Source organism: Lacerta agilis, chromosome 4 (genome assembly GCF_009819535.1).
Source record: "Lacerta agilis isolate rLacAgi1 chromosome 4, rLacAgi1.pri, whole genome shotgun sequence".
Classification (NCBI taxonomy): Eukaryota; Metazoa; Chordata; class Lepidosauria; order Squamata; family Lacertidae; genus Lacerta; species Lacerta agilis.
In genome coordinates this window covers 62,974,961-62,991,964 of record NC_046315.1, presented here as the reverse complement: position 1 = coordinate 62,991,964, position 17,004 = coordinate 62,974,961, and the positions used below count along the sequence as shown (strand labels likewise).

At 40.8% G+C, this 17,004-nt stretch overlaps 1 protein-coding gene across 3 annotated transcripts in view; it reads right to left on the bottom strand.

Moving 5' to 3' along the window:
- The window catches only part of PHKA2 (phosphorylase kinase regulatory subunit alpha 2), a 51,329-nt gene that overhangs the window by 19,562 nt on the left and 14,763 nt on the right, over positions 1-17,004 (bottom strand). For all 3 annotated transcript variants that reach the window (XM_033147318.1, XM_033147319.1, XM_033147320.1), the window contains exons 9-22: positions 16,460-16,606; positions 16,229-16,282; positions 15,302-15,424; positions 14,455-14,550; positions 14,134-14,241; positions 13,673-13,751; positions 11,578-11,712; positions 8,002-8,111; positions 7,457-7,601; positions 6,407-6,485; positions 5,398-5,561; positions 3,546-3,719; positions 2,327-2,415; positions 773-906 (exon numbers count right to left, since the gene is read on the bottom strand). In XM_033147318.1, the coding sequence (XP_033003209.1) occupies positions 773-906; positions 2,327-2,415; positions 3,546-3,719; positions 5,398-5,561; positions 6,407-6,485; positions 7,457-7,601; positions 8,002-8,111; positions 11,578-11,712; positions 13,673-13,751; positions 14,134-14,241; positions 14,455-14,550; positions 15,302-15,424; positions 16,229-16,282; positions 16,460-16,606 (1,637 nt within the window). The remainder of the gene's footprint in view (positions 1-772; positions 907-2,326; positions 2,416-3,545; positions 3,720-5,397; positions 5,562-6,406; positions 6,486-7,456; positions 7,602-8,001; positions 8,112-11,577; positions 11,713-13,672; positions 13,752-14,133; positions 14,242-14,454; positions 14,551-15,301; positions 15,425-16,228; positions 16,283-16,459; positions 16,607-17,004) is intronic.

Sequence of the window (17,004 nt, the reverse complement as noted above, 5' to 3'; positions counted from 1 at the left end):
GTACAGAGGCCTATACCTTTCCTGACTATGATGTTTAAGTCATCCTACAAACATATGCAAGATATGTTAACGAGAGTAATCATCAAGTTCCTTAATTTTTAAAGTACTTTTGTTGTGTGTGTGTGTGTGTGTGTGTGTGTGTGTTTGCAGCCTGTATTTTTTATTTTATTGCAAAATAAAATCCCATTGACAGTGATGGTGGGAAGTTCCATCCCAAAGTTCCCCCCATTTACTGCTCAAAAGAACTTTGCATGAATGTAGCATCAAGCCCTAAAACAGCCGCATACTAAAACAAGAGGCAGGTGTCCTGCTGCATCTTGCACTGTGACAAGTGGAATGGTCAGCTCTGCAAACATTAATACAGAAGATCTGACTTGAAACTAGACAGCACTTCAAACAATTTTGTGGGTGTGCTAAAAGGCAACGGAATGGGAAATGAAAACCTTGTAATAAAACATTAGGAATACATAACAGTAATCTGAAGGCTGAAACCCATGTCAGAAGCTGGAACCCTGTGGCACTCAAGATGTTGGAGTCCAACTCCCATAATCCTGTTGGCCATGCTAGCTGGGACTGACGGATGTTGGAATCATCCATCTGGAGGGCCACTTTCCCCAGGCCTTCCGTAAGGGAGGTCACAGCTGTCAGGGTCATGAACAACAATAATCCCACATAATATTAGTACAGCTGGGCGCTTTTACTTCCTAGAAATGCCACCATTTAAAAATAAACACAAAAACAAAATTTGCTACAAAGATACAAGGAAACTTACTTTATTAGATACAGGATGTACAATATATCTGCCTGGTCATGTAAAGTGGGACATTCCTTTAACTGCCCTACTAATTTCTCACAGTCCAAATCGCCGTGAGCATCTTTTGGCAATTGAAGAACAGCCTCCGGCTCCTATTAATCAAAAACAAACTTTAAATGACCAAAAGTAAAAAAAAAACGCCTGAACATGAAAGGTTGCTCTGTAACTCATAAGCTATTGTTACTCCCTGGGAAATGTGAGGGGCACATAAATGCAATTACAGAATTGAGACATAGTGTTTCTGAACTCTTTTTACATTTTGTTTAACTAACTTTATTCCAGGTACATGGATGAAAAAGGGAGTCGACTGGAAGTTCTAAAGTGTGTACTTAAAAAAAACAAAAACACCACTGGGTAACTAAATAAAAAAAATGAGATTCAAGCAATATTAGTTTTGTCTTTTAAAATAATATTTGCATTTAATAACCATGGGGCCTTCAAACAGTAAGCAGGCTGGGCTGTACATGTGTAGGGGGACCTCCTTGCTTTGAAGCAAGCAGAAGAGAAGTGAAAATCAAAAGGGGAGGGAGTCCCTTATTCCAAAAATATAGGGTTGCAATGTGTACTCATGCGTCTGCTGTTTTGCACACCCCAAATAAATGAGCTGTGTGCTGAGCAATTCTGCAGGAGCCAGAATGCAGTCCTCCCTGACTCAGGGAATCCAGCCTGCATTTGCTGCAGAGTTATGAAGATTCAATTATGTATCATTAGTCCTGGTGTGGTCTGAAAGCAAGGAATTAACAGCTCTTTTGTCAGGAAGCAAGGAACAAGCTTTCTGAAGGCTGCCTCTGCTTCTTGAACTGACCACTGAATTAACATCCAAGCAATAGATTACAACGCTGCAATATTTCCACTTACTTCCCACACCATACTAATGTGATTCCACCTCCTTTTTTCAGGCACTCGTGCACTTTTTTAATACTCCTTTTTGGCAGGAACAATTTCAGTTCCATAGCTATTGAAGAGCCTTCCAGAAGCTAATACAGTAATAATCTTCCCTATGAAAAAACCTTCTGGTTTGTAGATGGTTATTCTGCTGTATTGGATTTAATCCGCTGATTTCAATGGATTGGAATGGGTTCCCATGTTGTATGAGCAGAGTTCCAATGATACAATGGGGCTTCCCCTACTTCTCTTCCCCTGTACAGTCCCTCATGCACACCCCCCCCAAGGCTGCTCTGGAAGAAGAATGAGCAGAGGAAGAAGTCCCATTGTGCATGGACACCATTGGATACAACCCAATAACTTTGACTGCTGCCGCCATAGTTTAGTGTTCTAATGTTTCTGGAACCAATACTGTATGTTGCATTGTTAAATTAGGGCTTTATATTGCTGTCAGCCACCTTGGACTCCTTAAGGTGGAGTACAAATGTTTTAAATAAAATAAAATGTCTCAATGATGCACAAGTAAAACATGATAATATTTGTTTTTCAGCTACTTCTATTGATTAAAACTGTAAACAAAGAGGTAGGTCACTATGCTTTCCAAATGTGAACATTGCAATGGCTTACTTCGTCCACCAGTGAATGTGGTGAGTCAACAAGGTTCAGAGATTTCCGGTGGGTGTTCAAAACCTTTGTAGGCAAAGACATCGAAACATCTGGGAAGCAAACAAATCAGGCCATTCTAAGTACACAGAAGTGCTATTGTAAGAGCCCACAGTGTTTTTCAGATACTAAAACATATTAAGGACCTAGTTGTGCAGTACAAGAAAATATGTGTAACCAACACCACTGGCACAGAGAAAGATGCTTTGAGGGGGGCAATTCAGAATGTTGATTTATTTCATTAAATTTATACCCTGCCCTTTACCCCTAAAGAGTCCAGGGCAGCAGCGCTTGAGCAGGAAGTAGGGAAAGGGTTAAGTATCCTTTCCCCTCCTCTTCTCCAATTCACTTCCTTCCCAAGTAGGAAGGGAAAAAATGTAACATCCAGTTTATCTCTCTGTTTCTCTCACCTGAAATCAGCAACCACTGTAATATGTTAACACATTTTCAGGTCTGGAGAAAGATAGTATCTTAAAATGCAGAAGTTAATGTCAGCATACTTTGGTTCAACACAGGACAGAATGCTAAGCATCAAGTGTGTGTTGCAGAAAATTTCACTTTTTCTCCCTAGTATATCCAACTAATACTCTGTGCAATTTGCAGTTAATTATCAAGTTATGCCCCAATTTTCACTCGACTTCTAGGTTTTAGCACCTCACAAATGAAGTACCTATTAACCCATGATGTCCCTTGGCAACAGTAATGATGATATTAACAAATATTTCACAATGCATTCCCTCCTTCAGATTCGCAAGACTGTTTTTTCATCATTTACAATCTGATTATACACTTATCTCCCTTATTCATCAGCTCAGTGGACTAGAGAGTTCTCTGTGGCTTTCAATTTTTATTCCTGACTTTACACATGTGGTCACAATGTGATGCTTAATACTGATAACTTTTGACAAAAGAAATTGGTTGCAAATTGTCCCATTTGTACATGCCATCATAATGTCCACTTCAACTTCAGACCTTCAGTGGTGACAAGCTAATTGTCTTTTACACAGAAAATGAAAACATTATTTCATAGGGATTGTGCTATAAGTGCAGTGGAATATTTCTTGGTAACTACAATTAGCATTATAACCATTTTAACACTCTTCTTAGCTTTAGCATCAATATAGCATTTACAGGCATTTCATCTGTGAAAGGTTATAAAACTAAAAATGCTGTAAAAACTTACTGGGAACATCCAGACCCTTAGTCTTGGCCATGATTGACAGTATTTCTTTGGTAGAATGAGCAGCACTAAACACATAGGTTGAACCAGATGTTTTTGATATCGGAGGCAAGTATGATTTAAGAGCAGTGCTCTGTAACATTGTGTTTATATACTGGTCCAGTTCGTCCTGGCTTTCTGTCAAAACAGGTTCAAACGGAAATCAGTTTGAAAGAGACACTGGAACTTTACTTCCTTCTGACTGTCATCACCTTTTGGCATCGGAAAAACAATACAGGTAAAACAATAATAGTAAATTGTCGCTAAGTCATTTGTTAAAGAAAAAGATGTTTCACGCCATGGGAAGGCAATGCAAGGAACTCCCCGTTTGCATGGGGGTTGCATTCCGAATCTTCGTGCGTGTCAGTGAGCGCATGTAAATCCACCTCACCCCCCCTCCTGTGCTGAAAATGGCACGCCTGTTGGCAGTTGTGCACCAATCTCACACACCATTTATAAGCACCCTGCTCATCTGCAGCTGCTACAGATGCTCACAATATCATCTTATTCTATTGTTCAGGAAGGGGTTAACTTCCCAGCCCTTCCTCAGTGAATAATAATAATAATAATAATAATAATAATAATTTATTTGTACCCCGCCCATCTGTCTGAGTTTCCTCAGCCACTCTGGGCGGCTCCCAATTGAGAATTAAAAACAATACAGCATTAAAAATTAAAAACTTCCCTAAACAGGTCTGCCTTCAGATGTCTTTTTAAAGTAGGATAGCTGCTTATTTCCTTGACCTCTGATGGAAGGGTGTTCCACAGGGTGGGGGCCACTACCAAGAAGGCCCTCTGTCTGGTTCCCTGTAACCTCACTTCTCGCAATGAGGGAACTGCCAGTGAAGGAATTAAGGCCAGGACAACAAATCCAACACAATTCCCAGTCTTCCCCTTTTCTCCCTCGGATCTCCATCTCTGCTCAGTCTCATTTCTTCCTTCATGTGGCCTTTTACAACTCCTGGTCTCTTCTCTCCCACTTGTGTCAGTGTGATTCCTCCATCACTCTGGCCCTACTGTGTTGCTACAGTCTATACACCTCTCTCTAATCACACACAGAGGAAGGGGGGGAGGGTCCTCAGAGACAAGAGAGATCCTACAATGAGACTAGGATATAAGGAAACTGGACATAGCAGTATACCATGAGCCTCATCAGAAGGCTCCATTGCAGCCGGCAAGGTAGCAGTTTCCCCTGCAATGGTACAGAACAACATTTATAGCAAATTCAGTAATAAATACAATTCAACAATACATGAATATAGAAGACATATTCTATATGCAAAACTTATACCAAGGCAGCTTGAAAATATGCAAACATTTAAATAAGAGTGTTTGGTTGTTGTTTTTTAAAATAAATCTGTCCACCGTTACCTAGATGAAACATGAACAGTACTGTCCTCAGTCAAGAGAAATGCCACCAAAAATACTCAGCCTGCTTTTGTCAGTCCTCAAACACAGAGCCCAAAGTTTGCACACCGAAGATTGCAGCTTTAATCCCTACTGTTTTCAATTAAAGGTTTTCAGAAAGCAAAACTGGGATAGAGTTCTGTTTGAGGCCATAAAGAATGACTCATAGTCACGTTCACCTATCTGTACATTTCATTTAAAATGTGCTGTTAGATATCCTCCACATGCACATTTCAAGAACAGCATGGGCAAAACAACCTCTCCAGAAAGCCAACATTTTTTTTCATGATCCGATTTAAAGTATATTCCTCTGACATTGGGTTTGAGATGTGTTCACTTTGGCAAGTGTGTGTATAATTTGAAAAAAACAAAACCAGTATAACATTAAAAAAAACAAAACCAGCATTACCTTTGTTACAGAAGTCTGTATAATCTAGTTCATATCCACTTTCAGGGCTGGAATAACCTTCATTGTCATCATCAAATAGCTTCCCATCAGAATCAGGGTCCAGAAAGCTGAGGTTTGTATAGAATGAAGTGGTCAGGAAGTCTGAAAACTTGCCCAACTTCACCCTGAAGAACAAACATCAAAACAGCCAAAGAAGAAAAGAACATCATTTTATATGCATGCTTATTGCACTAGATATAAAAGTTTTCCCACTATAATCAGCATTTGCTATGTTTTTTACTATTGTTGGCTCTGTGCAGAAGAGGGAAGCACAGTTCTATACAATCATAGCTAAATGGTCTCCATACTGGCATACACTCTCTTTAATTACTAGATGCTATGGGAAACAACAGAAATGGCCATCAAGACCACACCCTGCTTGAGAGCTACTCCAAGGTATCTAACTGCCCACTTAGAGAAAACACACTGGACTAAACAGGCAACCCCCCCCCCCCGATTTGCATGGGACTTGCATTCCAGGTCATTGTGCATGTCAGAGTATGCATAAGCCCACCTTTACCCCATTGCAACCTCTTCCAGGTCTGAAGAAAGGCCCACGCGTGCACACTTGTGTGTTCTTTGAATGTGTGCAATACAGGATTTGCCTGTACATGCTTAATTGAGAGCAACTTCCATTGAGTAGATGTGCAACCTGCCAAGTTTTTTTGTTTTTTTTTTAGTAACTCCCATTTATACAAAATGAAATTCCATTAATGCAATTTGCTCTCTGGTAATGTGCATGCTACTTTTCCTGCCCTCAGAACAGCCATACAAAACAATCATGATTAACACACAAGTCTACAATGACAAATGACTCAGGAAGTACGGGGACAACCTCCAGCTCAAAAGAGACTAGTGGGGGCAAACCTATGAAACACTAGACAGAGAACACAATGACCTGATGACATGTTTTTGACAAAGCCAGAGAAAGAGGAATATCCTCAGGCGTCTACGGGATTGTGGCACTCACCTGGCCCCTCCGAAGTAGCCATCCCCAAGTTTTCTTACTGTGGCAAGAATTGCTGGATCAATGTCAGACCCATCATTGGCTAAAAAGAAGGAAAACAAAACATGCATCTTGGCAATAGGTTCCTTTATCAACTCATTTAAAACCAAAAGAAAAAGTGAAAAACAACTAGCAACTCCTAAAGTGTATTGCTGATTGGTTTGAGTTTCCCTTTCGTAAGATGGGGAGGGGGAGAAATCTTGACTATAGGCATTTTAACTCAGTCCTACTGAGTTCCAATGTGCACCATATTCTGGCATTCTGTTTTACTACCACTTCACTTATTAAATCTGTTTGGGAATAAAGGAAGCTGACTTAGACCAGACCAGTGGACCATCTAGCCGGGCATCATTCTATACAGACAAGCAGTGGGTTTCAGAAAGCCATTTATTTCCAGACCCACCTGGCGATGTCAGGGTTGAACCTAGAACCTCTTGCATATAAAGGATATGGTCCCTCATTTTGGTGCTATGCTCACGGAGTACTTGTTCACTACACGAACTGTATATTTTTATCTTCACTCTAATCTGATGTACCCCTATGAAGAGCAGGGTAAGGATACTCAGAGATGTCTCAGTAGCTATTTCCATAAGCGGGGAACACGGTTGCTAGGGAACTCCAGCTCAAAGAGGCTGCTGCTATTTGCAGCATCATATCTAAGGCCATGGATGAGAGGAAAGCACTTTAGAGTGAAACAAAACAACAACACCACATAGTTTTGGAACTTAAATACACACCCCACAACTTCAAATTGCCCCATTGTTGTTGTTGTTGATTTAAAAAAACCCAGATTAATGTAAAACTTTATCCTGAAAAGTGGTCTTGCATATTCAGAAAGTCATTTGTTTCTCTGTTGGATAGAATCTATCCCTGCCTCTTATTTTTCACCCAGTATGGAATGTAAAATAAACAAATAACGAAAAAGCTTCTCTCGCAAATGGCATGAACATTCAGAAAAAGCTGGGTCCAACCATAATATGCAAGGTCATATGATAAAGGTCACATGTTACTGACTGAGCATTGTATTGGTTATTGGGAAAGTGAGGGTTGGTCTTCCTGTAATCCTCCAACATGAAGTGAGATAAGCCAACTCTGTTCGTAGCATCTCCACAATCATCCGATTGTCTAAAGCCAAATAGAAGTGATGCTGATCTATAAACTGGAAGGAAAAACAAAGTGAAGACAAGTGCTTATAGATTTCTTTCTCAGCAAAAGTTTTGTTACCATTAGTTCTATGGACGCTCATCACAACCCAGGGATGAAGGACCCTATAACTTCACCTGAGATATTCTCTAGCTACATCAGGAAGATCCCCACCCCTATGTGCTCACTTCTGGCATGTGTAATTAGCAAGACTAGGTTTCTCTTTTTGGAAAGCCAATGAGCTTATCAGTATTCCTATTTTATTTTATTTTATTTTATTATTTCAGTGTGTAAATGGCTGGAACAAATTTGGTACAAGTTTTCATCAGTTCAGCCTACATAACGTCAAGAAGGGATATGTAAATAAGCAAAGTGTTTCACCAGCAATTGGGAAACAGGAAGCTTTCCAAGCTCACCTGTGGGGTAAAAGTAAATATTTGATTTCTTATAATATAGAGCTTAGATGTTCCCAGGACACCGATATGTCGGTAAGGTCTTCCACTCAGCTTCATGCTCTTGTTGCGGCCTGGAAGAACAAAAGAATACAGCTAACGTTTACTTCTGCTCTTATACCGTACACAACACAAATTAGTCTTAAACATTTTGTTTTTTTTTTTTATAAGATTTTTATTTTTTCAATTATAACAGAAGAAAAACATAACATAAACATCAACATTAACACCATAAAAACAAACTACATAGACACAATCAAACAATAACAATAAAGAAAAAAAAATTATACAAACCTTAAACTAACACTGATCTTCATACTTTCCTTGTTTCTATCTTCTCTATTTGGGGGCTTCCCCCATTCCCTCCACTGTCTTCAAAATCATATATATCTTCTAGGTAGCTTTATATCTTGTTCAATTAACATTTGCCCAAATTTTTAATATTCTTAACTTTACTTAATCAAATACCTAATTAACTATAAATCTTATCCTAGCATCTTATCTTAACATATTTTTAGCAAATAAGTCGTTCGCACAAAAAATTTCCTCTTAACAGAATTGTCTAATATAAACCTACTAAAGCCGATTCTATTTAATTCTGCTCAAATATTCAATTTAACTGATTTAACTAAATAGTCTTTAAATTTTTTCCAATCCTGTGACACCTTCTCCTCCCTCTGGTCCCGGATTCTGGCGGTCAGTTCTGCGAGTTCCATATACTCCATCATCTTCATCTGCCATTCTTCCACCGTTGGTATCTCTTCACCTTTCCATGTTCTTGCCAACAAGATTCTAGCTGCTGTTGTGGCATACATAAAAAACACTCTATCCTGACTGGGTATCTCTTCATTGGTTATGCTCAGAAGAAATGCCTCTGGTTTCTTACAAAAGGTAACTTTCATTACCTTCTTAAGCTCGTTATAAATCTTGTCCCAGAAAGCATTTACCGCTGGGCACAACCACCACATATGAAAAAAGGTACCTTTCGCATGTTTACATTTCCAACATACATCTGACATTTTGGTATTCATCTTAGCTATCTTAACTGGTGTCAAATACCATCTATAAACCATTTTCATTATGTTTTCTCTTAAACTATGACAAGCAGTAAATTTGATACCTTTCTGCCACAATCTCTCCCAGTCATCCATCATAATATTATGTCCTACATCTTTCGCCCAATCTATCATTGGCGATTTAACCAGCTCATCTTTCGTATGCCACTCTAGCAAAAGATTGTACATTTTGGAAAGGTTCTTAAAGTTCGATTCTATCAGTTCTGTTTCCAGTTTTGATTTTTCTACTTGAAAACCAACTTTTTTGTCCATTTTAAATGTTTCATACACCTGGTGATATTGCAGCCAATCGGGGACCTGACTTTTCACTTGGTCATAGCTTTTTAGCTTAAATGAGTCCCCTTCCTGCTGCAATATGTCCATATATCTTAGCCAACTTGCAGACATGTTCGGTCTCTTATAGGCCTTGGCCTCCACTGGAGAAATCCATCTAGGAGTCTTTCTCTCCAAAAGGTCTTTATATCTAGTCCAGACCTGATACAAGGATTTTCTAACTATATGAGTCTTAAAAGTTCTGTGAATTTTAACCTTGTCATACCAAAGGTATGCATGCCAACCAAACATATTGTCGTGTCCTTCCAAGTCCAACACATCCACATTCTCTAATTTGAACCAGTCCTTTAACCAGCAAAAGGCCGCTGCTTCAAAATAAAGTCTTAAGTCCGGCAGAGCAAAGCCTCTTAAACATTTTGTTGTCGGAAGTAAAATATAAAAATCATGAACATTTTCCTTATATTCCAAAAGGCTTTTCTTTTGCAAGGCAAGTAGTGCACTGCTTCAGCATGAAATTTCGTCGAAAGGCACTGCCTAATTCATGAAATCAGTAGTACCCTTTGAGTGGAATTGGCAAGCAGGGTAATGTTACTAGCATTAGAAAAGCTTTTTATCGATCCTACTTTTAAATAAAAGTATTGCAACACGAGCCTCTATGTTGGCATAGAGAAAAGGTGTAGGAAATTTGCAAGCCTCTCCCTGGTTCTTCAAATACCAATTATTTTTCTAACACTTTGCACATACAACACAGTCCCAACTAGAACATTTTTGCCCAATTCCATTACAATTTCTTGTCAGATCAATGAAAGCAGTGCTCTACTTATTTCATAGCCAAAATCTTTTTTACATAAATTTGTTGTCGTTCAGTCGTGTCCGACTCTTCGTGACCCCATGGACCAGAGCACGCCAGGCACTCCTGTCCTCCACTGCCTCCCGCAGTTTGGTCAGACTTATGTTGGTAGCTTCGAGAACACTGTCCAACCATCTCATCCTCTGTCGTCCCCTTCTCCTTGTGCCCTCCATCTTTCCCAACATCAGGGTCTTTTCTGGGGAGTCGTCTCTTCTCATGAGGTGGCCAAAGTACTGGAGCCTCAACTTCAGGATCTGTCCTTCTAGTGAGCACTCAGTGCTGATTTCTTTGAGAATGGATAGGTTTGATCTTCTTGCAGTCCATGGGACTCTCAAGAGTCTCCTCCAGCACCATAATTCAAAAGCATCAATTCTTCGGTGATCAGCCTTCTTTATGGTGCAGCTCTCACTTCCATACATTACTAGTGTTTTTATATTTTCTTCTGGCTTTATTTAGGTAAGTTTAAGAAGAATGGTTAACATTTCTACAGCTAGAATTTTCTTGGCCAACACTCAACTGCTTTGTTATCTGCTTGATCATTAAATGGTAACAGAAAAGCTTATGAAAGCATTATCTACTATAGAAGTCTTTACTGTTGCAAAGATTTGTGGTTTGTTTGTTTTAAAAAAGCAATTGCTATAATCCAGCACACTGGTGTTCAGGCCGGGGCTCAGAACTACAGGGGGAGCTTCCTGTGTGCACAGGAAGGGGCTTGATGAGATTGGCAGGGGGTGGGACCACACAGATGTCTCACTGCCAGCCTTTGTGCTCCTTTTCCTGGCTCCAACCTGACTTCCACACACTGAATGAAAGTCTGAAAGGAGAAGTGGCTGTGCTCATGGAGGCTCCTATGTCATCAGGTGCCTGCAGAATGGAATTGCTTAACTGCATGAAGGAGCACTTTTTTGAAAAAAATTACACCAGCTCCCTCTTCAAATCTTATTCAACATATAGAGGCTGGAGGAAAAGGAGCCAAGAAGGCAAGTGCAGAATTGGTGCAGAAGCCAGTGGCGTGCTTCCACTCCCCTTTAAATCATATGGTGTGCCTTACAAAAGGAAATTCAGGAGGCAATGAAACTGAGTTTCCAACAAAGCGCATAAGGGGCACATTATGTGTCACAGAGAATGTGGAGACTGTGCTTTGGTGACCTGCAGAAAGTCGGACTGTGCTAACATTTCAGAATTAAAACAGGCATATACATATACTTCCCCAGAATTTCAGTTCAGAATGGCATGTGATTTTAAACTTGCATTCCAAACAAGAAAATGACATGGGAATTGAGGAGAAAAGATGGGTAAGCAAATGATAAGGTTTCACAATCTCTTTGTTACATCACCTACCAAGCTTGGCATACAGATTGCTCAGAATCCGTGCTGGCTGAACTCTGGTCGGGTTAATGTCAGCAATGCTCTGAACGTGGATTCCATGGTTTCTCAATAGCTTCTTAATTTCATTTGTCTCTGCTATGACATTTACTGCACAAGAGAAAAAATATATATAATAAAGAGCAACACTTCAATATCTGAGGGGGGGGTCATCTAGAAATACTATACTATAGATACACAAATCTTCAGGAAGGATATAAGCGACATTTTTTTTCATTGTACTAACACCTAGCTGCCTAAGATAATCAAGGGAGGATGAAAGTTGTTATATGACTATCCCACATGGGTGTTTCCATTCCTGAGACTTGGGAACATAAAAAGACACATTTGGAACTGAAACTACAATAATAGAAGCTCAGCTTAGAATGGATGCCAAACTGATCAAGAAAGCGACCATTGAGTCTAAGACGACTGTATTTTTCCGTGTATTGGACGAGGTTTTTTGACTCAAAAATCACATCAAAAAACTGGGTTTGTCCAATGCATGGAAAGTAGCATGGTGGGTGGGCAGAAGTGCCGCACCGCCAGCCATTCAGTTGGCTGAAGTGCAGCTTCCCCAGATGCCGCAGTGAGCGGGGAACGATCTGGGGGGTGTTTCCTGCCCACAGCTGTGGGGGGTGGGGGGTGGGAGGGAAGCTGCATGCTGCCAGCCAGCTCTTTGGTGGGAGCACAAATTCACCCGATGCTGCCGCGCACGGGAAGCACTCCTTGGATCAGGGGAGATAGTGCTCCTGCAAACCAGATGGCTGGAGGGAGCGCAAATTCACCCGATGCTGCTGCGTGGGGGAAATGATCTAAGGAGTGTTCCCTGTCCGCAGCTGCGTGGGGGGGAGAGGCTCAACAACTTTGGGCCATCTCCCCTCATTTTCTTAAAATTTAGTCCCCCAAAATGGGGGGGCGCTTATACAAGGGGGTGTCTTATAGATGGAAAACAAGGCGTCTTATAGACGGTAGTTAACAAGAAGAATCAATGAAGGTTTCCTTCAGAAAATGGAAGGCTTGCCCAAGTGAAAAGAACAAAAAGGGAAATAAACTTGGACACTGAAATGCAAGAGGACAAGAAACAACTGAAAAGAAAGTAAAGAAGTTCAGAAGCATATCACTAAAAGAAACAACAACAATAATGACAATAATACTGTTTGACTACTTCAGCAGCAGGGAACCAGTTAGGGAAGTGGCTGGAGCATTAGACAACAGGAAAGTTAAAAGCTGTGCCAAGGAGATTGCAGAGATGAATTCCCTGCAGCTTTTAGTTTTATTATTTTTATCAGTTATTAAAATTCTTTACTGCCCTTCATCCAAGGACCACAGGGTGGTTTACAATATAAAACACAAAAAATACACACCATAGTAACAAACAAAAACAATAACCCCCCCCAACACACACACACACACACACACACACACACACACACACACAGTGTCACATTGTATGTTGCACTTAAAACATTTCATTTGCAGTCAAGTTTAAAAAGTCATAGATTGCTTAATTAAGCCAAAGGTCTGTTTCCACTGCAAAAGACACAGGGCAGATAGCCGTATGTGAACTGACATTCTGAAGAAGGGAACCTAAAGAAGTAAGGCACACAACAAAAATGTCTTCCTGACAAATTAAAGAAATCAAGAAATTGCTGCGCCGCGATAGCACCCTCCTGATGAGCTCTTGATGAACTCAAATGTGAAATTGCTGACCTTCCAACAAAAACAGGTAGCTGCACCCTGGCAGAGTCACAGGCTGACGACATCAGCCTGAGAAAGTATCCACACAGCAGCATATGCTTTGCACAGTGCTGGCTGCAACACTCAGCATCTCCACTACTGCTTACCAGCACTGAAAAGTAAGGACAGCCATTTCCCCCATGCAGTGACATCCAGTAGTTTTTCCTAGCAAACTTTCTCACTGGCTGCCACTGCTCTTTTATTTATGTATTAGAACACTGACAAGTGTGAGATCCGTTTGATGGAGAGGTAGGCACCTCATTTTTATTTCCTTTTTCCTTTAATTTGTGTTAGGGTAAAGTAAAAAAAATGTGTAACAATAATCACCAACCTTGAACAACAACATCGGGCTTAAAAGCGGTTGAAAACCTTCTGTTCAATGGATCGATTTCACCAGTAGCCAGAAATCCCTGCAAAGGTGAGGAAAATTATAACAGATTTAAGCGAGCGCATTCCTGGACAATGGCACAGAAGAAGGAAGCTTCATGATCGTGCAAAACCATTGAGGTCTCGGCCAGCCTTGGGTGCCAAGATGTTGTTGGACCACACGCCCCTCACAATTGGCTGCACCAGTTGGGGCTGATGGGAGTTTGCATGCAACAACAGCTGGAGTCCCAAAGTTAAGAAGAAGGCTGGTCTAGGCGGGCAGAGTTGGCTCCGATAATTTTCCAGTTTGAAAATTATTTCCAGCCACAGCTGAAAGAAATCTGATCTCTAACGCAACTAGAAAGGGGGATGATAAGGTCAAAGAAACCTGTCATAATTGTCAAAGCTGTGTAAAACATAGTTTACCTCTGCTAGGAGGGCGCTGAGAATGTACAATGACTGGCCCCACAGGTGAGGAAGCTTTCCAGCTGCGACACGGTCCACTGTGTGAGGATTCTCATACTCTTCATTCACCTCGCAAATGAAACGAAGAATGTGAACAGGTTCACACATCACACATACCGAGGATTTATGCGGGTGTAGCACTTGTTAAAATCTAAAGCTGAATACAATCCCAACGGTTAAAATATGTCACAGAAAATGGACATTCATACATAATTGGGCGAAGCACATGGTGTGTCAGAGGTCGATAATTTACAAAACCAGGCATGTTCCACATTGTCTTACCTTATCTGGAGGAACAGCGTATAGTTCTGGCATCAGAAGAATCCCGTTCTTTTTCCTAATGAGTATCCCCTCCAAAGCATCTCTGTACTCCTGCACCTACAAAGTACAAGACAAGGACCCATGAAGCTCATGGGTTTGTTTGTTATTTTACAACTGGAAGAGTACCTATGCAGTGCTGGGAACCATGGCAACATCCTCTTTGTGAAAAGTGTCTGTGTCAGAAACCCCAAGAACATAATAAGAAGAGCCAACATCCCTTGCCTTCTCTCGTCACCTTCAATGAGTCAAGCACTTGATGCTACAATTTTAAGGCCACGGGGTTGAGTTTAGAGCTCCCATCTCCGGTGCCACTGGCACTGCTACTGAGTTAATGTGAAATGCTGTTGTGCAGGAGACCTTGCAGGTGGGATGCGAGGCAGCACTGTGTGAGGAGAGCAGCACAGCCCCACAGCTTATAATGCTGGTAACTGGAGCAAGTGGGGGGGGGGGGGGAAGCCTTCTAGTCTTTCTCTCCTTTTCTGGCGGCATAGATATCACAGTTGGTGCCATGATATAAGCCTGCTGAAAGAGAACCTATGAAGCTGTATTATACTGAGTGAGGTCATCATTTAGTCCAGTTTGGTGGCAGCTCCCTAAAATCTTAAGCAGAGATTACTTGTCCCCTCAGCACAAGGACATTAATTCCTTTAAACAGAGATGTCTAGGATGCCACCCGGTAAGTGCAAGAGCTGCAGGCAGGGGGAATGATCAGATTGCCCATCCTCTTCTACCCAACTACTGGAGCTTAGCTGATTCATAAATACCTGCTACAATAATTATTACAGTTTCAACTTATCATGTACCTTACCTGAATTCTGTCGCCGTTAAACACTCCATCAATTAGGAAATAGGTCCAGAATACAGGCCACTCACATTCTATGTTCTCAAATAACTTGAGCTCAGCAGGATCGTAGTGTAATCTATTCGGATCCTAGAAATGTAATTGCTCGTGTCATGGTTTATTATTACAGTGCTATTTCACAATGTATTATGCTTGTATTCTGCCAAGGAGTTTCATCTAGCATAAGCATTCCCCTCTCTGTTCCTTTTTGTTGCACACAGCACTTAGCTTTCTAAAGGACTGTGCCAGTTTCACAACCTGAAATTAGCTTAGAAGTAGAATCATAGAATCATAGAATCGTAGAGTTGGAAGAGACCACAAGGGCCATCCAGTCCAACCCCCTGCCAAGCAGGAAACACCATCAAAGCATTCCTGACAGATGGCTGTCAAGCCTCTGCTTAAAGACCTCCAAAGAAGGAGACTCCACCACACTCCTTGGTAAGTACAGATATACCAGATTGGCACTGAGGGCCAATCTAGATGTCATATCAATTGAATGTTTACAATTAATGTGAAACTTTAAAAATTTAAATCAGAATGAGAACCACTGTCTCAGGGTGGCCAGTTTACTCTTTCTCCCCATGCTACAGTTCTGACGATAATCCTGCCCCAGCTGAAGTTAACCCCGAGTGGAAAGCTCTCACTGATGCCAATGGAAGCATAACTTCCAGGGCTAACATCAACCTTGCTATGTGTGTAAATAGGAAGGTGAAGCAATTTTCCTTGGGACCACAGCAGGGATGGAAAGGGTTAAGCTTATCTCCTTGCACATCCCAGTCCTAATGAGGTGTCCCCCCCCCCAAACAGGGCTTTTTAAAACAATGCTGATATTGGACGTTCACCATGGAAAAGTGGCATGCAAATAAAAATGAGTGACAGTTTCAGAAACAGTACTTCTCTTGGTGTTTTGTAGCCATCTCGAATAAAACGGCAGCAGCCATACCGTCCCTGTAAAAAACAAATTAGTTGTAGTATAAAAGCATTGTTTTATTTTATATAAGCATCTTTTGTTCTTAATCAAACAGAACACGCTTTCTTCTTCTGTTAATAACAAATATGGCCAAGCTTATCGGCTATAGATAAATGAATGGAAGATTTGTTCAGAAGCCAAAATGAAACTCTTACTTGCAGCTTGGTGATAATTTCATTTTTCGTTGCATTCACAACACTCATATCCTCTACAGCAAAGGCTGGGTAAGAAATAATGGACAAAAGTCCAGCGTCAATCTCTTTTGAGGTGGAGGCCCTTGGCAGCATGGAGTACAGGATAGACTGAGCGGAATATACACAGAGCACCAGCAAAAGACAAGACAAAGATAAAATAAAAACATTTAGTTTCATGCCAAAGTGTTTTATCAGACATACAAAGAGCACCCTGGTCACTTTTGAAATAAAGAGTTACAAACTATTTTCTAATAAACTAATTCACACAGGAGGGGAATTTGCTGTGTTGGCAGGATACAGCAATGGCTGGCCCATCTGGCAACAGAATTAGGCTGCCATCATGAAAAACTGTGAGAACTAATAGGAATTTCCCATCAGTTATGAAAATGCTGGTATTCCCAGATCTTCAGCTTCCATAGCTGAAAATAGTACCCAGTTGAATTTGGTGGTGCAACCATAATTTGATTTCTATTTCTAGGGGAGGGGTCTAGTCAGAGCTTATAAGT